The sequence below is a fragment of the Cottoperca gobio genome, chromosome 3, assembly GCF_900634415.1.
Source record: "Cottoperca gobio chromosome 3, fCotGob3.1, whole genome shotgun sequence".
Taxonomy (NCBI): domain Eukaryota; kingdom Metazoa; phylum Chordata; class Actinopteri; order Perciformes; family Bovichtidae; genus Cottoperca; species Cottoperca gobio.
The window spans coordinates 29,888,194-29,913,080 of record NC_041357.1 but is presented as its reverse complement, the minus strand read 5'-3'; the positions used below and the strand labels follow the sequence as shown (position 1 = coordinate 29,913,080).

The 24,887-nt window shown below is 38.6% G+C and overlaps 1 protein-coding gene across 1 annotated transcript in view; it reads left to right on the top strand.

The window, feature by feature from the left end:
- The window catches only part of shank2a (SH3 and multiple ankyrin repeat domains 2a), a 221,869-nt gene that overhangs the window by 10,956 nt on the left and 186,026 nt on the right, over window positions 1-24,887 (top strand). Inside the window, exon 2 of the mRNA XM_029426822.1 lies at window positions 3,919-3,990. Coding sequence (XP_029282682.1) covers window positions 3,979-3,990 — 12 coding nt within the window. The 5' untranslated portion in view covers window positions 3,919-3,978. The remainder of the gene's footprint in view (window positions 1-3,918; window positions 3,991-24,887) is intronic.

Here is a 24,887-nt window from a genome sequence, read left to right as displayed (position 1 = left end):
CGACCCAGCCAGAAACAAAGACATTAGAAGCATCTAAGCTCTTGTATGCCTTCATTTGTGCGTTGGTTGCCCACGACGTTTGTAGCACAAGGTAGTTCACAATATCCGGATATTCAATCGGCGGTAATGAATCTGAATCCTCAATATAATCCGACGGCTTCAGCGTGTACGGGTCACAGCCGCACATTTGGACTTTTTCCTCTGAATCTTGCCTTTGCAGAGGATCCAGAGAGTCAACGTACTTTGAAGAAGTCGGAGTTGTATTGCTGTTGTTGTTCGCTTTAGACGCCATTGTTGATTTGTATATCATCCAACATGGCGTCACACAGTTTTGTCACGTGTTTGCACACTATCTATAGTGAAACAGTAGCATCTGTCATGATTGGGATTTTGTATATCCTGTTTTATTTTTGAAGTGTTCACTCCCCCTTATGTCATGTTTTAGCTTCTCTCCCCAGCTGTGTCTCGTTCCCCTCGTTTAGTGTCTGTGTATATATCCCTGTCTTTCCCAGTGTTCCTTGTCAGTTAGTCATCTAAGTGTCACCCTTGCAGATGCTTCCTCGTGCGTCCCGTGTCATCCTGGTTTGTCTTTTCAGTTTACTTTTTCCCTTTTGTATTTTTGTTATTTTGTAAGCTTTTTGGAATAAAGCCCTCTTTTTGTTAATCTCCTCGTCTGCCGTCTTGCATTTGAGTTCTCACCTTTTCCCCACCGTGACCGCATCAGACTCACAATAACATGCATATCTTATACATGTTTACAATTTAACAGTAAGTAGGCTTATTTGAATCATAAAGCAGATGTGTCTTTGCATTTACACTCTGAATGCATTACATTAAGTCAGGTGATGTACTCCTATAGAACTACAAACATATCAGACGTCTGTCATGTTGAGCCTGTTTGTGTCAGTGAGAGAAATTACACTTCTGGGGGGTTTGTTTATATTCAGAACTCAGTTTTCACATTTAACAGATGCTTATTAAATGATATGTATCTTGTTTATGTGCACGTTTCCGTGTTTACTGCGTTACTTTGCGCGTTCTCATTCTCTCCGCTCCGCCCCCGCCCAGACACACACACACACATGCGACACGTGCGACAAATACAGTCAGTCAGACACAGAGCGAAGGAAAGGAGAGGACAGAACTAAAACAAAGCAGGGCTGCTAACGTGGCTCTCTCTGGTTCCGTGCAAAAGCGAACAAAAGCCACTTGACTCCGTTAAATGATGTGACTTAACTTGTAGTGCCTCTTCACATTGTATTCTCTCATCACGGAAATACATTCGTTGCACGATAAACACACCAGTTTATTACTTGTTGCGGCTGGCAAAGTAAATCAATATTTGTCAGACCATTCGCTCTGGAAGTGACGATTTTCAGAATCAACTTTAGGTTTCTTTGGCTTGGAGAGAGACATCTAGAAGCATGTTAGCTTGCCGAGCTAAAGTAAGGTGGTGACTTTCTCTGTGGCTCGCCAACCCAGTGTGCAGTGTGAGTTTGACTGAGCCAATGGCAGGTGCGGACAGAGTGCGGTTTTTTTCCGGACGCCGCTGCAGCTCGGAGTGGAATGGAAACACCTGCGTTTTCGCTCTATTTTGTGTGAATCAGGCTTTAGTTTTATTTATGCTATATATGCCAGCCCTTGCGGGCCAGAAAAAAGTTCAAACACTAAACCAAACACTAAACACTAAACTAAACACTAAACCAAACACTAAACACTAAACTAAGCACTAAGCACTAAACTAAGCACTAAACACTAAACCAAACACTAAACACTAAACTAAACACTAAACCAAACACTAAACACTAAACTAAGCACTAAACTAAGCACTAAACACTAAACCAAACACTAAGCACTAAACTAAGCACTAAACACTAAACCAAACACTAAACACTAAACTAAGCACTAAGCACTAAACTAAGCACTAAACTAAGCACTAAACTAAGCACTAAACACTAAACTAAGCACTAAACCAAACACTAAACTAAGCACTAAGCACTAAACACTAAACCAAACACTAAACACTAAACTAAGCACTAAACTAAGCACTAAGCACTAAACACTAAACCAAACACTAAACACTAAACTAAGCACTAAGCACTAAACTAAGCACTAAACTAAGCACTAAACACTAAACTAAGCACTAAACCAAACACTAAACTAAGCACTAAGCACTAAACACTAAACCAAACACTAAACACTAAACTAAGCACTAAGCACTAAACTAAGCACTAAACTAAGCACTAAACACTAAACTAAGCACTAAACCAAACACTAAACTAAGCACTAAGCACTAAACTAAGCACTAAACCAAACACTAAACACTAAACTAAGCACTAAACTAAACACTAAGCACTAAACCAAACACTAAACTAAGCACTAAACCAAACCCTAAACTAAGCACTAAACTAAACACATCTTAAGTGATCTTGTAAAGATCTGGAGTCTGGTCTGAAAGTCATATGTATTGATTTTTAAATGCTGTTTCATGTAACATTTGCAGAAATGCAGATATATTTGTCCAGTTTTTCAGATATCTGTGATGTTGATGGAAACAGCTCTGAATAATTCAACATTACATTACATCATAGGTCTTCAACAGGGGGGTCGCGGAGGTACTGCAGGGTGGTCGCAAAATTGTTTGTAGATAAAGCAAATATGTTTTAAACAAAAAATAAACACAACTCGGACAGCCTCTCCCCCCCCTCGTTTGAATACCTGCAGTAGGGGGTCCCTGCTCCATGCTACACCAATTTGGGGGTCATTGGCCTGAAAAACGCACCCTTGCATTACATGATTTAACATTACATTACATCACGGCCGCCATTTCCCCGCTCCCATTGGGATGTACAGTCTGAATCTATATGTTGTCTTCACTACCGACTACAGTCCACATCAAAGCAAACAACAATCAAACGTCATAATAAATAACTCGGGAACATTAGCATTAGCTCTGGAGAGACGCAGGTTTGTTGTGTGAGGACAACAGTGTAGTCTTTAGTAAATATTACCTCCATTTATGTTTTCTTTTGGCTGGATGAATATGAACAACTTTGAGGAACTTTTTTGTTGCAGAAATGATCTGCAGAGAAGAATATGTTGTTGTCTTGTAAACCCGTGAGGGTTGTGCACGTTGTATGCATGACAAGGTTGATAAATAAAATATATTAATGTACTAAGTTCTGCCTTTCTGCGGTTTTCAGTATGCTGTTAAAATACAACAAAATGCTTGTTACATAAAAAAAAGTGAACGGAAATTATTTCCAACATTTTTATTATTTAATTAATTTAAGCAAAACACAAAAGGCACCAATAAAAACAATGATTGTTACATTTCAGTGTGCGTGCGTGCGTGCGTGCGTGGGGGTTGTTGTGGGTGGAGAGGTTGACGTGATTAATGCCGATGCTTTGTGTTTAACATGTTGCATAATCATAAAGGAGATTTGCATGTAACAAACTCATTCAGGTTTAAAGTCTTGGATAATATATATATTTTATATATATATTATAAATATATATATATTATATTATATATCTAATATATATATCTAATATATATATCTAATATATATATATATATATATATATATTAGATATATATATTAGATATATATATATTAGATATATAATATAATATATATATATTATAAATATATATATATTATATTATATATCTAATATATATATATCTAATATATATATCTAATATATATATATATAATATATATATTATATTATATATATAATATTATATAAATATAGACATATTTTAGTAACGATCATGTGGTAGAGGTGTAAGTATCAAATATTAAAGCTGATAATATTTCAACATGGCTGTATTTTGAAGGCTCCAGTGATTTAATTTACTGTAGAAATCTCTGTCCCCCCCCCCTCTCTTCTCCCCCCTCCCCCCCTCAGGGAGCCTGGGTGCATCAGTGGGACCTTCCTCCTTCAGAGAGCTTTTCTCCTCTGGAAGTTATGGCAGAAATGGTACGTAGGCTCAGTCGAGGCTCAACGTCCAGTGGGGACGACGAGCAGGCAGGAAGCGGCTGCTTTGTTTTCATGCATCACCTCAAGCCTGCATTAGGGTTACACAATACGAAGCTGGAACTGTCTTTGTATGAAAGTTTGTTGAGCATTAAATGTTCGGATATCAGTAGGATAACGTTGTGTCGTTCACAGAAAGAATCATAAGAATCATAAAGAATATTGGGATATAGGAAGCCGGACTGTTAAAGCACTTGTTCGTGCTCACATGAGGCTCAGTGTTACACTTCATGCTTGATGAGCTGCAGTGGAGCTGCAACAATGAACCTGATGCCCTCCAGGCAGATGTGTGAGTGCTGAATTACACGTAGAGAAAGCAAATGACTTGACTTGATTTGACACGTCAAACTCTGAAAGGATAATAAGTCATTCAGGATTTTATATCTGCCTCTCTGTGATGAAGGAATTAAAGGTGCAGCTTTTGTCTCGACGTGGTAGAAGTGTGGATATTTGTGTCCTCTTGTAATCTCATCTTCTGTAATAAACGAGGATCTGCTGAGCCTTTTGGTTTTCATCGTCTTTACGCCACATTATGCAACTCGCCAACCTTGTGAATGTACCTGCAGGTTTGAGTGCGTGTGCAGTAAAGTGTTTATTCTGCCTGTTCATTTGACAGTCTTTAAAATCTGTGTCATTTATCTCATGCAGTTCCATTGATTGTCCCCCATCGCTCTGCCTGGCAGTGATTGGACACTTGTCTCCTCTTGTCTCGTCTCCCCACTGTTCTCCGCAGAAAGGCAGCGCTGCAACATTTCTCTGAGCTGCTGCCAAGTTCATCCTCAATTTGTCTGCATTTTGGTTTTATGGTGTGTTTTTTTCAGCCGTTATCTCAAAACGTTGCCATGGGATGTGCGATAGAGCTTTCTTATTGATGGAGCAGTTCCGTTGTGAATGTGAAGACTTATTTAGGATGGACGCAGGCTGCTAATATGAGCCGCATGAGCATGCAAAGTCTGTTAGGCAGATGACAATGTGACCGCTTAGAGATAAGAAGTGGGACGTGTGTGTGTGTGTGTGTGGGTAGGTGGGGGGTCCAAGTTTTTCAGTGAACAAATAAGTCACCAACCAAGTGAGAAAACTTGCCAAAGAAAAGGGAGAAAAAGGGCAGAAGTTTAAGCCGAGCAGAGAAAACATCACAGTAAAGCTTCTGCTGCTGGTTTTCAAATGACAGTCGTTGCAGTTCCTAAATAAGTGGTGAAAAATAAAACCAGAAGGATTCTGGGACAGAAAGGATGAGCAGGATAAAGGTGATGTCATTTCACTCAGTAAAGAGAAGACAACTCAGTGCTGGAGCTTTACCAACACGCTCAGTCGGGTTCCTTGTTCCTACAGAGTTTTATTACTTGTTTTGTAGCTCCAACTATTGTTTCTATTGTTTCTAATAAGAGCGAGTAAAGCACTGTAGTTAGCAAAGACATCCAGTAAGTCCTCCAGGTCAACAGACATGAATGTTTATCTACTTTCATTGCTCAGGAATATAATGCGTGCACAAGTGTGGTCAAAGCAGGAAGGCCTCTTTAGTATAAACTCTGGTTTTCTGTTATTGAAGAACTTCTGAAACATTTAACACCATTGTGTTAAAGTTCAGCGGTGAAGTAGTGTAGCGTTTCTGTCGTACAGGAAAAGAGGATGAATCATTTTGCATAAAAAGCACCAACAGTTACCGTTGGGACACTTTTAGCTAGCACGGATAGTGAGGAGAGACGGAGGACCTATCTCCTCTCGAGTCCCTATCTCCTCTCGAGTCCCTCCACCCAGCAGCCAGCGGCCAGGTTCACGTCTGTCCATGGAGGTCCAAGAGAGGACAGGTGTCAGGGAATGATCCAAAGCCAAGTGAGTGCTGGCTCTCCTTAGTTTAGGTGATGATCTGATGAGGCTGTCAGTATTCTATCGTTGGAAAAGAGCAGGTCAGAACATATTCTTCTTCTTCTTCAACAAAATGTACGTCAGAGTCTTTGCTCTTTCATCTCAGTTGTAGGGTAGAGTTTCCAGCTTTGTTGGTCCAGTATGGACTTAAACCGGCTGAACTGTTATTTGTCATTATGATACGATCTGGGAAATAAAAAAGAATCAACAACCAGCGCTGCCGGTGCTGAATCCAACCTGTATTCATTAGTGATGAGCAATATGACAACGTTGAGTCAAGTGCAACACCTGATGGTAAAATGGTTTGGTCCGGTGTTTGGATTGAACCGAGAGGAGGGTCCGGGGAAGTCTGCGGACCTTCAGAGACACAAGCTCAGCAAGCTAGGAAACTTAACCTGCCAGCAAGCATGAACATAGAGATGTTTGGCTTGAACCCAGCAGCTTCTCGTGAGTATTGAGTGTCATGAGCCATCATTAACATTTCCTCCATTTTCAAAGGTCATTAATAAATGAATGAATGCATTGAATTAAGGCCCACATGCATTAGAAAAGGATGGATATTAAAATGAATCTGATAAATTCCTAAAGCTGTACATACGTAGAGTTTACTATTGTCTTCTAATGTAAACTGTACCGACTCTGAGCAACATATAGAACATTTCATTTATTTATAAGAACTGCGCACGTTAATCTACATTTCTGTAAATATGTCAGGGTTGTCCAGCTGCAGCTCTTTGGTGCGATGTTTTAAAAGTAACAGGGTGACCCACTTCTACCACATATAGGCCATATTAATTATTCATGTTCTATATGTTCCTGCTGCTGCGTCTCTGGATGGGATTGGCCTTTTTCTCCGGGAAAAGATCAATGAGCAGGATGGTTCACACGTTCAGCGAGAGGAACATAGTTTCTCCTGTTGGATGATTCATAGTTAAAGTTCTGCTGTTTTACTGCAGGGCTGCACAACATATCGGGTTTTAAACACGACACACTGCGGGGACGTTTGGAGTTTGTTGAGAGTATCAGTAGAAATCTGCACTTTTATTGGCGCCTTTTGAGTTTAGTTTTTATTTGTATTTTAAACAAGCAGTTTGTTGTTTTCTAGCTGAAGACTGAAAGCAGCAGATTTGTTTATTTATCGCAAGTAATATCGTAATTGCGATATTCAAAAACGTCGCTTATTGTAAGGGTCGCTGGAACCGACAGAACTGAACCCAAAAGCACGACACAGAGACCGGCAGAATACAATAGAGTTCAGTTTACTCAGTAATCCAGGCAGGGCCAAATACCGGTAAATCAGTCCAAAAGGCAAACAAATCCAGAAACAGGCAGGTCAGGAAAACTAAACAGGTAAACTAGGACTGATCGCTGGAGAGCTTGGCAGGAAAACACAAGACAATCTGGCAGGGAACAAGTGGGAGAGACCTGGTATACATCCTCTGAGAGAACTAATGAGGGAATGAGAAGCAGGTGAGGAGATGGGCTGTGGAAACCAGGTGAGGGGAAGAAGTTGATTGCAGGCAGTGAGGATGAACCAGGATCTGAAGTGATAAGAGAATCACTGACACGGTGAAAACAAAGTAATAGTGGGTGGAACGCGTGACACTTATTCTCTTCATGTCTTTAATCCCTAATTTCTTGTAGAAGCAGGATGTAGGTGTTATTCATGAGAGCAGATGTTTAATAATTCACAGTTCACGTTTTAAAATCTTAAGTTGTTTTGGCGCCACCTGTGGTCACTCGTTGTAACAGCGAGTGTGTTTTTATAGTTTCCCTCTCAACAGCACGGCGCAGGAAGGAGTTGTGGACCTTGATGATGCATTGGGAGTGTGCTGGTTCTCACAGACTGCATTAAAAGCCTGCAGCTCTTTATTTACCGGCTCGCTGTAGCATCGTAAAACACTTAATTCAAACTCTATAGAAACAAAATAAAACTCTGTTGGTCGTTCTACCTCTGCACCAATCAGCAGCTCTGCTTTGAGAGTTCAAGAGAGAGACTGAATAAGTAACAGATATAAACAAACAGGTAACTGCTTTCCATTTTCACTTCAACTAAAAGAAAAGAAATCGCCTATTGTTCGAGGGTTTTTGCACATTCTCGCTAATTTTGGTGTCAAAAGGTTCGACTGCCCTGAAATGTTGGAGGGCCGACAATGACCAGAAATCCAATGAGTGTGGAGCACGTTAACCACACGTGCAGAGCAGAACTGCACATGAATTCACACATTAGAAAATGTCATTAAGTTTGTCATGAGCTAATTTGAATTTAGCCACATGGTACCAAGAATGTCAGCGCTCAGGCGTAACCCTGAGAGGTGGTAAATAAAACCCTCAAGAGCTGAGGAAGCATCAGATAATGAGGGGAAGGTCCTTAAAGAAGCCCATTAGCCCTAATAAGTTACAGTTTCTAGCAACCCTGGGGAGAGCTGCAGGTGCTTACAGTAACACACACATTATTCTTGTCATCCCTTCGTTCACGCGTCTACTCATTTGTATAGTACACACACACACACACACACACACACACACACACACACACACACACACACACACACACACACACACACACACACACACACACACACACACATAAATGCACACTCTGGGAGAGGGTAGTTTGGTCCCTGGTGTCCGTGTGACAGTTATTGATCAGGGGGCTGCTCCAGTTTGATCTCTCAGCCAGAAGGACTCATTACTCCACTGCTGCTCTTATTCCAGTTTATGTAAGCAGGGGGAGCAAGGAGAAGAGGAGGAGGGACAAAACTAATTCCTAAACACACCACATCTCAGTCCAGCTCAGAGCTTCTAACCTGATTTGAGAGGAATCAATGTTTATTTTAATTGCCCCTTTTGGTTCTTCTTCCTGCATGTTTGGTGTTTTTGACAGCTGACATCCACACGATGTAACCAGTGACTGTAACCTGCTTTATATCTGGACAATAACGAGCATGCTGCAATATGTGTAGCAGCAAGGAAGATGTCCACACGAATGAAAATATAAATAAAGGTCTGCACACTGCAGCTCCCTTGAGTGCAATTTATTATCCCGTCCACATGGGACGTTTCGAGCTCTTATTCAGTCTTTGTGGATGTGCTAATAAACTGCACCGAAAGATATAATATGTAACATTTCTTCACTAATATTTCTAAAAACGATTACATCTATGTTATATGTTGTGTTGAGTTGAGTGCTTGCATGATCCCAAATGTTTCCCACATGTTTTAAACCCAGAGAAATTTGTCATTTCAATGAAGGTTCTCAGAGAAACAAGCTGCGCAAACGTTAGCCGTTAGCTCGTAGATGCTACGTCTCGTGTCCACCGGTGAAACACTGACTTTAGCGTGAAACAGTTTTACCGGCTCACAGGGTCCGTTTGTTCTGGAGAGGAGGAGACCTCGGCGGATAATTCTGCACTCGGCAAAAACCTCCTGAACGATGAAAGAATCTGAACCGGGAGAAGCTGCAGTGACGAAACTCTCACGGGCCGCTTCGCTGTCTTTTTGTATTGTTTGATTGAGAAATGACATATTGTACGTTTAAGGGAGCTACAGTGTGCAGACCTTTTATTTATACTTTCATTGTCTTCGATTGATCCTGCGCCGGCCTTCAGCGATCTTTGGATGTGCGCCACCATAATGCTTTGTCTGTACGTCCACACTAAGCTACACTTGGTGCCTTCAGTCGGCACAAAGCTGGTTCTTGCTAACCAAAAAACTGTTTTTGGGTTTTGTTATTATAGAGTTTATTTTGACTCGGCCCCAAACATAGCGTCCTGCTGCCTCAAACACTCACTAGAGCACCATATGTGGATTAATCCACCGCTGAAAATAGTCCCCAACAAATACACTTTATCCTTTGTTGTGTTGTTAAAAACTACAGAACCCAGTATCAGTAAATGAATGAGCCTTTAAAAGTAAACTATATGTTGTTATCCTTTAGTCTGTTGACAGCCACAGAATATGGAGAGAGACGGACCAATACTTTGTGGCTTTTGATCTTCTCATTGACAACAAGAAGAAGAATCAACCGATTTATTCTTTAACCAGAGTTCAAGGAAAAGTAAATCTTATAAATTCTCATGGAACGGAATAAAGGTTGCGAGTAAGGAAACAGTCCAGGATGTTAAGGGTGTAAATGTGTTATAATGGCTGACACGGTGAAGCATAATTAAGAAGCATAACGTACGTAACTGCAGTCGTATCATCGTACGCTCCACTCAGCTGCTCAGTTTCTCTTTTAAACACAAAACTGTTCATTCACCATTTAATTCTTTTATCAACTCACGGCTCTTATTCTTTACTTTTGAGCTTCTGTCGGTGAAAACCAACCAGATGTTTTCCATGTGAAGAGAAAGAAGAAGGTTATTGAGCTTCATTGACGGCATTAACACCGAGCCAAGAAAAAAAACAGCAAACTGACGGAAATGACTTGTGATTGAAATCAGTATTTCTGTCAAAATGAAGGTCTGGTTGTCTCCGCAGCTGAGGTGGATAAAGGCCACTAAATTCCTGTTCTCCATATGTCACAGTTTACACTCGGCACTATTTAATTAGTGTTTTGTTTGTGTCTCAATCCTGTTGTGAGATGTATGTCATCCTGAACGCTTTGGTTCGAGGCTTCATCGTGCTGATCGAGGTGTTTGTGTTCTCGTGTTCAACAATATGACTGATGCTGATTGTGAGAGGATTGTTTACAGAATGACGAGCAGATTGGAGATGACACTTTGGGATGAATGTAGTAATCATGTAGACAACATGTGATTTCCCAAGTGTTTCAATGGCAAAGAAAACTGGCTTTTAATCCGTCGCTGAGTCTTTGAAGCAGAAATTAGGAAATGTGTTTCTAATCTAACGCACATTCTTCAATCTTTGGAAACAAATTATAAATGTTATCAGTGATTCGTCTACAGTTGAGATTTCATGTGTTCATTGGTAATACATTCACGCTTTCAGTCTCTCGCTGTTTTCTGCCTCTTCCTAGAATCTAATTGGGGCGGCTGCTTAATAGATTTGCAGGCGGCCATTGTACACAACAAACAGCATTGAGATGAGTTGATGATTGCGATCATTTAAGGATCCCTTTCTGCCATTTAACTCACAGAATGGATTGTGTGGAGATGCTCGCAGCAGCTCGGAGCAGAAGAAAAGCAATTTCACACCAAAAAGTAACCGGGGAACGAGAACCAACCACGGAGGACACTGAGTTATAGGTGCGGCGCTGCTAATACAACACACAAAAAGCACATTTTGTCCCGTTTCAACCAAATCCCTGCTCTGAAGGAGGAGGAGGTCTGGAGCTCACAAACAAAAGGAGAAAAGGTTTTATCACTTCGACCGTGATTGAAGCCTCTTTTTCATTTGTTTGCTGTGAGCCTCAGCGTCGGTAAAGAGGGGAAAGACGCCAGAGAGGACTATTGTCTGACGCTCCAGGTGCCGATAACAATTACTGTGTATATGTTATGACGGCTTCACACCGAGAGCCATTCACATAAAGGTTAGAGAAAAAGCTTCATGACTGGAGGGGCAATGGCTCAAGAATCTCATTAAGTGTGAGTCTCCCGAGGCCAGCGTGCCCACTGAGACATATCCACACTAAGCCGGCGGAATCCAAATGAATTATTTCAGAGTGAAACATACAGAATAAAGTAGAAAAACGTTTTTGAAAAGTATTTAGGTATTAAGAAGACATTAATAAAAAGATGTAAAAACAGAAATTAAACTAATCAGCTGGGGAATTAGCATACAGGTGACGGGAACAAAAAATAAATAAATAAAACTGGAAAATAGAGAGAGATGTTGATGTAGATCACGTTTAATCCCAGGAAGGTCTTCACTCCCTCGCAAAGAGAATTGATCTGTCCAGCGCGGCTTGCTAGTGTCACTGAAGAGAACAGTCTAGTTTATTGGGGGCAACATGGCACAGGGGGTCCGATGGACAGTGCAATTTAGTCTACGCTCACATTACAAGCCTGTGTGGCCCAAGATCCAAATCCAAAGTTTTCCAATCAGATCTTTCATATGTGGTCCGATCACTGGCCATGTGACCACCGTGAGTGTGTGTGTCCAGCTCAGCTACAGTGGACGGCACATAGAGCCCGACTGCCACATGCTCTCTGAAGGCGAGAATCTGCCGTGACGGCTTCTTCATGAGGCGCTGACAGAGATCCGAAGTTCAGTTTTGGAGGAACCTTTCCTCATGTGAGACCCAACACATGACGGCGCCAACATTCCTGATTCTCTCTCACACCTCTCTCTTCTCACCCTCATCCTCAACATGTGTCCCATCAGACCTTTGCAGCAAATCACTTGGGAGATGAACACTTCCCCCACATGCCTCTCTCGTTTTGTTGTTGTTCCAACGTGCATGTTTGTGGCGTTAGTGGTTGCATGTAGTTGAAAGGCAGAGATGCACTCACACAGATGACAGACACGGGTCACTTGATTGGGAACAGTCCTGGCAGTAAAAGAAATCGCATGTTTTGACCATTAAACCGTCTAATTTGAATGCGAGTAACCAGACATGGCTTGTTGCTCTTATTCAATGTTGGTTTTGAATGCAGAAGATCATTACAGATGTACAAACGGTAGAGCTATAAGAATATGTCTCTGAGAACAACTAAACTGGCACTTAGTAAGTTTGAAACACAATATAAATGGTAATGGAAATTAGCATCTCACCATGTTGTAACTGTCTCACTGCTGAGGAAGGATGTGATGTAAGTGCGTTGTTTGTTGACCAGAAGACGAACAAGACGAGATTCAACCATGTTCCTGTTGGATTGCTGCTTAACTGTGGACAGAGATCTTTACAACAATCAGATGGAAACGTGAACGTGTGTGTGAATTGCTTTCAGATTTAGAAAACTTATTGAGTATTTGGTCTGAACTTCAGTAATGTGCTGGTTACTGGACTTCTTCCTTGTGAGAAGGTTTCAGAATGCTTCAGAGAAACTAGTTTGTACCGTTCACAGTTGAACCCTGTCTTTTGTGCTCGCTCTACAACAACCTGCTTTTACTGCTTTCTGTTTGTGGACAAATAAAGGTCAGACAAATGAAATGAATGTGCATTTCTGTTCATATTACAGTTTTTTACAATTGCTAAAACACATTTCTTGAAACCTTCACCCATTTTCTCAAAACTTTAAACACAAAACTCAAGCTACATTCACAACACCACAGACTCCTCTGGCACAAATCAAACAATGCTTTCACATCATGCACTTTTCCAGTCAAAATAGAAAAATCATTCATTAGACACAACATAAAACAATTTAAAGTACTGCATCCAGTGCATGTGGATTTAGTTTTATTGTAAATGAACACATTTTTTGCAAAACTAAACAAAAGTACAATTATCCCAACTTCTACAAATAAAAAGTAAACTTCATATGTAAATGAAAACCTACGTTTACATTACAGGTACATGTAAAGAACATTACAGGTACATGTAAAGCACATTACAGGTACATGTAAAGCACATTACAGGTAAATGTAAAGCACATGACAGGTACATGTAAAACACATTACAGGTACATGTAAAGCACATTACAGGTAAATGTAAAGCAAATGACAGGTACATGTAAAACACATTACAGGTACATGTAAAGCACATTACAGGTACATGTAAAGCACATTACAGGTAAATGTAAAGCACATTACAGGTAAATGTAAAGCACATTACAGGTACATGTAAAACACATTACAGGTACATGTAAAGCACATTACAGGTAAATGTAAAGCACATTACAGGTACATGTAAAACACATTACAGGTACATGTAAAACACATTACAGGTACATGTAAAGCACATTACAGGTAAATGTAAAGCACATTACAGGTACATGTAAAGCACATTACAGGTACATGTAAAACACATTACAGGTAAATGTGAAGCACATTACAGGTACATGTAAAACACATTACAGGTAAATGTGAAGCACATTACAGGTACATGTAAAACACATTACAGGTACATGTGAAGCACATTACAGGTACATGTAAAGCACATTACAGGTACATGTAAAACACATTACAGGTACATGTAAAGCACATTACAGGTACATGTAAAACACATTACAGGTAAATGTAAAACACATTACAGGTACATGTAAAGCACATTACAGGTAAATGTAAAGCACATTACAGGTAAATGTAAAGCACATTACAGGTACATGTAAAGCACATTACAGGTACATGTAAAGCACATTACAGGTACATGTAAAACACATTACAGGTAAATGTAAAGCACATTACAGGTACATGTAAAGCACATTACAGGTACATGTAAAGCACATTACAGAATGTAAAGCACATTACAGGTACATGTAAAGCACATTACAGGTACATGTAAAGCACATTACAGGTACATGTAAAACACATTACAGGTACATGTAAAGCACATTACAGGTACATGTAAAGCACATTACAGGTAAATGTAAAGCACATTACAGGTAAATGTAAAGCACATTACAGGTACATGTAAAGCACATTACAGGTACATGTAAAGCACATTACAGGTACATGTAAAGCACATTACAGGTAAATGTAAAGCACATTACAGGTACATGTAAAACACATTACAGGTACATGTAAAGCACATTACAGGTAAATGTAAAGCACATTACAGGTACATGTAAAGCACATTACAGGTACATGTAAAGCACATTACAGGTACATGTAAAGCACATTACAGAATGTAAAGCACATTACAGGTACATGTAAAGCACATTACAGGTACATGTAAAACACATTACAGGTACATGTAAAGCACATTACAGAATGTAAAGCACATTACAGGTACATGTAAAGCACATTACAGGTAAATGTAAAGCACATTACAGGTAAATGTAAAGCACATTATAGGTAAATGTAAAGCACATTACAGGTACATGTAAAACACATTACAGGTACATGTAAAGCACATTACAGGTACATGTAAAGCACATTACAGGTACATGTAAAGCACATTACAGGTACATGTAAAGCACATTACAGAATGTAAAGCACATTACAGGTACATGTAAAGCACATTACAGGTAAATGTAAAGCACATTACAGGTACATGTAAAACACATTACAGGTAAATGTAAAACACATTACAGGTACATGTAAAACACATTACAGGTACATGTAAAGCACATTACAGGTAAATGTAAAGCACATTACAGGTACATGTAAAGGTAAAGCACATTACAGGTACATGTAAAGCACATTACAGGTACATGTAAAGCACATTACAGGTACATGTAAAGCACATTACAGGTACATGTAAAGCACATTACAGAATGTAAAGCACATTACAGAATGTAAAGCACATTACAGGTAAATGTAAAACACATTACAGGTAAATGTAAAACACATTACAGGTACATGTAAAACACATTACAGGTACATGTAAAGCACATTACAGGTACATGTAAAGCACATTACAGGTACATGTAAAGCACATTACAGAATGTAAAGCACATTACAGAATGTAAAGCACATTACAGAATGTAAAGCACATTACAGGTAAATGTAAAACACATTACAGGTAAATGTAAAACACATTACAGGTACATGTAAAACACATTACAGGTACATGTAAAGCACATTACAGGTACATGTAAAGCACATTACAGGTACATGTAAAGCACATTACAGGTACATGTAAAGCACATTACAGGTAAATGTAAAGCACATTACAGGTACATGTAAAGCACATTACAGGTACATGTAAAGCACATTATAGGTAAATGTAAAGCACATTACAGGTACATGTAAAACACATTACAGGTAAATGTAAAACACATTACAGGTACATGTAAAGCACATTACAGATACATGTAAAGCACATTACAGGTACATGTAAAGCACATTACAGGTAAATGTAAAGCACATTACAGGTACATGTAAAGCACATTACAGGTACATGTAAAGCACATTACAGGTACATGTAAAGCACATTACAGAATGTAAAGCACATTACAGAATGTAAAGCACATTACAGAATGTAAAGCACATTACAGGTAAATGTAAAACACATTACAGGTAAATGTAAAACACATTACAGGTACATGTAAAACACATTACAGGTACATGTAAAGCACATTACAGGTACATGTAAAGCACATTACAGGTACATGTAAAGCACATTACAGGTACATATAAAGCACATTACAGGTAAATGTAAAACACATTACAGGTAAATGTAAAGCACATTACAGGTAAATGTAAAGCACATTACAGGTAAATGTAAAACACATTACAGGTAAATGTAAAGCACATTACAGGTAAATGTAAAGCACATTACAGGTACATGTAAAACACATTACAGGTACATGTAAAGCACATTACAGGTACATGTAAAGCACATTACAGGTAAATGTAAAGCACATTACAGGTACATGTAAAACACATTACAGGTAAATGTAAAACACATTACAGGTACATGTAAAACACATTACAGGTACATGTAAAGCACATTACAGGTAAATGTAAAGCACATTACAGGTACATGTAAAGCACATTACAGGTACATGTAAAGCACATTACAGGTACATGTAAAGCACATTACAGGTACATGTAAAACACATTACAGGTACATGTAAAGCACATTACAGGTAAATGTAAAGCACATTACAGGTACATGTAAAGCACATTACAGGTACATGTAAAGCACATTACAGGTACATGTAAAGCACATTACAGGTACATGTAAAGCACATTACAGGTAAATGTAAAGCACATTACAGGTACATGTAAAGCACATTACAGGTAAATGTAAAACACATTACAGGTACATGTAAAGCACATTACAGGTAAATGTAAAACACATTACAGGTACATGTAAAGCACATTACAGGTACATGTAAAGCACATTACAGGTACATGTAAAACACATTACAGGTACATGTAAAGCACATTACAGGTACATGTAAAGCACATTACAGAATGTAAAGCACATTACAGAATGTAAAGCACATTACAGGTAAATGTAAAACACATTACAGGTAAATGTAAAACACATTACAGGTACATGTAAAACACATTACAGGTACATGTAAAGCACATTACAGGTAAATGTAAAGCACATTACAGGTACATGTAAAGCACATTACAGGTACATGTAAAGCACATTACAGGTACATGTAAAGCACATTACAGGTACATGTAAAGCACATTACAGGTAAATGTAAAGCACATTACAGGTACATGTAAAGCACATTACAGGTAAATGTAAAACACATTACAGGTACATGTAAAGCACATTACAGGTAAATGTAAAACACATTACAGGTACATGTAAAGCACATTACAGGTACATGTAAAGCACATTACAGGTACATGTAAAACACATTACAGGTACATGTAAAGCACATTACAGGTACATGTAAAGCACATTACAGAATGTAAAGCACATTACAGAATGTAAAGCACATTACAGGTAAATGTAAAACACATTACAGGTAAATGTAAAACACATTACAGGTACATGTAAAACACATTACAGGTACATGTAAAGCACATTACAGGTACATGTAAAGCACATTACAGGTACATGTAAAGCACATTACAGGTACATGTAAAGCACATTACAGGTACATGTAAAGCACATTACAGGTACATGTAAAGCACATTACAGGTAAATGTAAAGCACATTACAGGTACATGTAAAACACATTACAGGTAAATGTAAAACACATTACAGGTACATGTAAAACACATTACAGGTACATGTAAAGCACATTACAGGTAAATGTAAAGCACATTACAGGTACATGTAAAGCACATTACAGGTACATGTAAAGCACATTACAGGTACATGTAAAGCACATTACAGGTACATGTAAAGCACATTACAGAATGTAAAGCACATTACAGAATGTAAAGCACATTACAGGTACATGTAAAGCACATTACAGAATGTAAAGCACATTACAGAATGTAAAGCACATTACAGGTAAATGTAAAACACATTACAGGTAAATGTAAAACACATTACAGGTACATGTAAAACACATTACAGGTACATGTAAAGCACATTACAGGTACATGTAAAGCACATTACAGGTACATGTAAAGCACATTACAGAATGTAAAGCACATTACAGAATGTAAAGCACATTACAGGTAAATGTAAAGCACATTACAGGTAAATGTAAAGCACATTACAGGTAAATGTAAAGCACATTACAGGTACATGTAAAACACATTACAGGTACATGTAAAGCACATTACAGGTACATGTAAAGCACATTACAGGTAAATGTAAAGCACATTACAGGTACATGTAAAACACATTACAGGTAAATGTAAAACACATTACAGGTACATGTAAAACACATTACAGGTACATGTAAAGCACATTACAGGTAAATGTAAAGCACATTACAGGTACATGTAAAGCACATTACAGGTACATGTAAAGCACATTACAGGTACATGTAAAGCACATTACAGGTACATGTAAAGCACATTACAGGTACATGTAAAGCACATTACAGGTACATGTAAAGCACATTACAGGTAATGTAAAGCACATTACAGGTACATGTAAAGCACATTACAGGTACATGTAAAGCACATTACAGGTACATGTAAAGCACATTACAGGTACATGTAAAGCACATTACAGGTAAATGTAAAGCACATTACAGGTACATGTAAAAACACATTACAGGTACATGTAAAGCACATTACAGGTACATGTAAAGCACATTACAGGTACATGTAAAGCACATTACAGGTACATGTAAAGCACATTACAGGTACATGTAAAGCACATTACAGGTACATGTAAAGCACGTTACAGGTAAATGTAAAGCACATTACAGGTACATGTAAAGCACATTACAGGTACATGTAAAGCACATTACAGGTACATGTAAAGCACATTACAGGTACATGTAAAGCACATTACAGAATGTAAAGCACATTACAGAATGTAAAGCACATTACAGAATGTAAAGCACATTACAGAATGTAAAGCACATTACAGGTAAATGTAAAACACATTACAGGTACATGTAAAGCACATTACAGGTACATGTAAGCACATTACAGAATGTAAAGCACATTACAGGTACATGTAAAGCACATTACAGGTAAATGTAAAGCACATTACAGGTACATGTAAAACACATTACAGGTAAATGTAAAACACATTACAGGTACATGTAAACACATTACAGGTACATGTAAAGCACATTACACGTACATGTAAAGCACATTACAGGTACATGTAAAGCACATTACAGGTACATATAAAGCACATTACAGGTAAATGTAAAACACATTACAGGTAAATGTAAAGCACATTACAGGTAAATGTAAAGCACATTACAGGTAAATGTAAAACACATTACAGGTAAATGTAAAGCACATTACAGGTAAATGTAAAGCACATTACAGGTACATGTAAAACACATTACAGGTACATGTAAAGCACATTACAGGTACATGTAAAGCACATTACAGGTAAATGTAAAGCACATTACAGGTACATGTAAAACACATTACAGGTAAATGTAAAACACATTACAGGTACATGTAAAACACATTACAGGTACATGTAAAGCACATTACAGGTACATGTAAAGCACATTACAGGTACATGTAAAGCACATTACAGGTACATGTAAAGCACATTACAGGTACATGTAAAGCACATTACAGGTACATGTAAAACACATTACAGGTACATGTAAAGCACATTACAGGTAAATGTAAAGCACATTACAGGTACATGTAAAGCACATTACAGGTACATGTAAAGCACATTACAGGTACATGTAAAGCACATTACAGGTACATGTAAAACACATTACAGGTACATGTAAAGCACATTACAGGTAAATGTAAAGCACATTACAGGTACATGTAAAGCACATTACAGGTACATGTAAAGCACATTACAGGTACATGTAAAGCACATTACAGGTACATGTAAAGCACATTACAGGTAAATGTAAAGCACATTACAGGTAAATGTAAAGCACATTACAGGTACATGTAAAGCACATTACAGGTAAATGTAAAGCACATTACAGGTACATGTAAAACACATTACAGGTAAATGTAAAACACATTACAGGTACATGTAAAACACATTACAGGTACATGTAAAGCACATTACACGTACATGTAAAGCACATTACAGGTACATGTAAAGCACATTACAGGTACATATAAAGCACATTACAGGTAAATGTAAACACATTACAGGTAAATGTAAAGCACATTACAGGTAAATGTAAAGCACATTACAGGTAAATGTAAAACACATTACAGGTAAATGTAAAGCACATTACAGGTAAATGTAAAGCACATTACAGGTACATGTAAAACACATTACAGGTACATGTAAAGCACATTACAGGTACATGTAAAGCACATTACAGGTAAATGTAAAGCACATTACAGGTACATGTAAAACACATTACAGGTAATGTAAAACACATTACAGGTACATGTAAAACACATTACAGGTACATGTAAAGCACATTACAGGTACATGTAAAGCACATTACAGGTACATGTAAAGCACATTACAGGTACATGTAAAGCACATTACAGGTACATGTAAAGCACATTACAGGTACATGTAAAGCACATTACAGGTACATGTAAAGCACATTACAGGTAATGTAAAGCACATTACAGGTACATGTAAAGCACATTACAGGTACATGTAAAGCACATTACAGGTACATGTAAAGCACATTACAGGTACATGTAAAGCACATTACAGGTACATGTAAAGCACATTACAGGTACATGTAAAGCACATTACAGGTAAATGTAAAGCACATTACAGGTACATGTAAAGCACATTACAGGTACATGTAAAGCACATTACAGGTACATGTAAAAGCACATTACAGGTACATGTAAAGCACATTACAGGTAAATGTAAAGCACATTACAGGTACATGTAAAGCACATTACAGGTACATGTAAAGCACATTACAGGTACATGTAAAGCACATTACAGGTACATGTAAAGCACATACAGGTACATGTAAAGCACATTACAGGTACATGTAAAGCACATTACAGAATGTAAAGCACATTACAGGTACATGTAAAGCACATTACAGAATGTAAAGCACATTACAGAATGTAAAGCACATTACAGAATGTAAAGCACATTACAGAATGTAAAGCACATTACAGAATGTAAAGCACATTACAGAATGTAAAGCACATTACAGGTAAATGTAAAACACATTACAGGTAAATGTAAAACACATTACAGGTACATGTAAAACACATTACAGGTAAATGTAAAACACATTACAGGTACATGTAAAACACATTACAGGTAAATGTAAAGCACATTACAGGTACATGTAAAGCACATTACAGGTACATGTAAAGCACATTACAGGTACATGTAAAGCACATTACAGAATGTAAAGCACATTACAGAATGTAAAGCACATTACAGAATGTAAAGCACATTACAGAATGTAAAGCACATTACAGAATGTAAAGCACATTACAGAATGTAAAGCACATTACAGAATGTAAAGCACATTACAGAATGTAAAGCACATTACAGAATGTAAAGCACATTACAGAATGTAAAGCACATTACAGAATGTAAAGCACATTACAGGTAAATGTAAAACACATTACAGGTACATGTAAAACACATTACAGGTACATGTAAAACACATTACAGGTAAATGTAAAACACATTACAGGTAAATGTAAAACACATTACAGGTAAATGTAAAGCACATTACAGGTACATGTAAAACACATTACAGGTACATGTAAAGCACATTACAGGTACATGTAAAACACATTACAGGTACATGTAAAGCACATTACAGGTACATGTAAAGCACATTACAGGTACATGTAAAGCACATTACAGGTACATGTAAAGCACATTACAGGTAAATGTAAAGCACATTACAGGTAAATGTAAAGCACATTACAGGTACATGTAAAGCACATTACAGGTACATGTAAAGCACATTACAAAACTAACTGCAAAGAACGTCAACGTACGATTCATTGTGCCTCAGCAGCATCACACCTTTGTGCTGGTCTGGTCAGAGGACTTCATCTACATCATACATAATGTTTTCTCTTGCTAAGCAACGAGGGGAAACTCTGGCATGGCGGATCCAGGCTTGACAAGCATCCACGCCTATGTGACCTCAGGCCAATGCCATTGCCTGTAGGAGGTTTACCCTGGTGTAGGGGTTCCGGTCACAGACCCTCCAGCGCCACGCAGAAAAAAACTCCTCTGTATGGGCTGTATGGTGGAAGGCAAACATTTATGAAGCGCTGGTGATGTTGAACCATTCACGTGTGCGGACTGCACGGTGAAAGCTGACATTGTCCCAAACTACAACATAAATAGGACGCCCAGCCTGAAGAAGAACCTGAACCTCAATCAGAAAATCCTGAAGACCACTCAGATATGTGAGAAGATGCTCGGTGTTGTAAGGCCCCAGGTTTTGCATGATGGTGGAGAACCCCCCGATTACTTATGGCCACACAAAGGGTGACATTGCCACCACGCTGGCCAGGGACTTCCACAATGTTCCTGCCTCTCCTTCTCCTCTTCTTCAGATTGAACCCTACTTCATCTAAAAAATGTATTCATGGGCCCTTTCCATAGAATCAAATTCAAACAATCTCTAACTGTCCCTGTGTTCTTCTCTGAATGCTCTTACGATGGTGGCCACAGAGAATGGTGCAGAGAATGGTGTTTAGTGTTTTAGCAATTGTAAAAAACTGTAAGTACATGCAGTCCTGCACTGACAGAGAGAGTGGAGACTGGAGCTGCAGCTGCAGGTTGTGTGTTGGCACAGGGTTTACTGCAGTGGCCCACTTGGCTCAGTAGGCAGCACTGGTTGGCAAGTGGATCCACCAAGTCTGTTGTCTGTCATCTCTCTTGCTGGATATAGCGGTTACATTTCACACCTGTCTAGTACAAAACACGTCCACCTGTAAAACACTCTGCTGTGGAGTGAATGTGTCGGTCGGCTGTGATGTTTATAACTGAAATACTTTCTGTTCTCTGGATTGTTTTAGCTGTAGATTTGTGTCGAAAGCAGTTCTGAAGGGCTTACAAGGAATATTTATATTTTCATATTTAACAGCAGTGTAGTAAAAAGTGTTGTGAGACTTTGGTTGAATCAGAAGGTTTGTTATCCAGTGACAGTGAACTACATGTGATTACAATCGTACTTTAACTACATTTGCAGTCGCTTGCTGGAAGCTACATTCATATTTGTGATTCAAGTAATTAAATTACACTTTCTTTTTTTTCTTTTGCCATTTTTGTAACTACTAAATCAATGGCGGGATATAAAAGGAAAGGAATTATTTAATTTTTTCTCTGCTGTAGTCGAACACCCAGTTAAATATTTCTTTAATGGGGTGATGCATGTTTTTGTTTTATGTACCTGTGGCCACTTTTTGAAATAAACTCCATTGAGTGGCATTTTAAATGAAAAACAATCCATACTTTTGAATTAAAAGAATACAAATAGACCTGCTTGCTAACAGCACTTGCTAACGGTGCTTGCTAACGGTGATAGCTAACAGTGCTAGCTAACAGCGCTTGCTAACTGTCTTTGCAAACCCCGCTAGCGCTATTCAAAGTTTAGGAAGGAGGTGCGCTGTGATGTAAATGGGGAAACTGACGTGCTCTGGGAATTTCAAATTAAAGGCGCATGTTTAAGATGATTATATGTATCGATGTTTTCACTTTGGATGATATTGAATTGTTGGTCGTTATTCACGGATGAATCGTTCCTTCCAATAAGATCCAGATGGATGGAGGAGAGGAAAGTATTTCCTGTCCTCGTTCACTCTCTGCCTCATTACTTCTTTATGGAAACACTGGTTTGCCTTAAATGACTCGTCAGTACCACTGCGATGCTTTAACTCTCTGAGAGTTCCTGGCTCTCTTCGCATCTCTCTGGGTCTAATGTTCATTTGTGTATTTGGGTATGAAATTCCATCTGTCATTTAATATCCATACACTGGAGTCTCACACAGTCTCTTGTGCAACACACCTTGTAAAGCTCTGTACACGAGGCAGCGTCTGTTGTTGCGTTCACCTTGTGCATACAACTTGTGAACACCTACAGAAACACATAATCAGAAGGAGTAATGAGAACCCACGAAGCCTTTCGCTAATTAATTGTCATGCATCTGAAGCTTGGAGGAATAAGTGTTCATCCACTCAACAAGTATTCCCGGGGGGGTGGGGGGGAGAGTGACGGGGCAGATACAAAGAAGACAAGAAGGATGGCCTGTTACGCTCCATTTAGACTCTTCTCAATTTGGAGGAACTCCGCTGTGTGTTGGCCTCTTTACACAGTCTCATCTACAGAGACATGAGCAATGTGTCGAAGAGGGAGGGAGGGCTGCGAGGAGGGATGACGGCATTTCATCTTGATGAGTCAGAGAGGCGAAGAGCAGAATTCAGCGAGGCGGAGTCCTGTCAGTGTGGTTAATAATATGATTCTAAACACTGAGAGCAGGAAGAAAATAAACAACCAAATACTACAAGTTTCTCATAAACCGATGATATTGGTCACACTTTACGTCCGTCTGTTTATTTGTTTTGTTTTGACAAATATTTAACTAATAAAGTTTTTTAAAGAGCTTTAATATCTCACAGCTCCACCTTATTCACTCTTTTTGCACAAAGCAGAGCTGAAGGTAAACAGTGACGAGGCGACGAACATTACTTCACACTTCTCAGCCGGTGGGAGTCTGAGCAGTGTTTACTTCCTGTTTTCAAATGTAGCTCTGATGTTAACATTGTGATTTTACTATAGATGAACGTGTTTGCCTCGGAGAGTAGCGTAGCTAGCTAGCTAACGTACTGCCATCATGGATGTATGTTACTTATGTACTGGATACCCAAAGATGGCACCTGTTCAGTCTAATGAGAAGTGCTCGCCTGGATGTTTACTTCCTGGTTATGCGGCCCTCTGAATATACAGAAGTGTTTC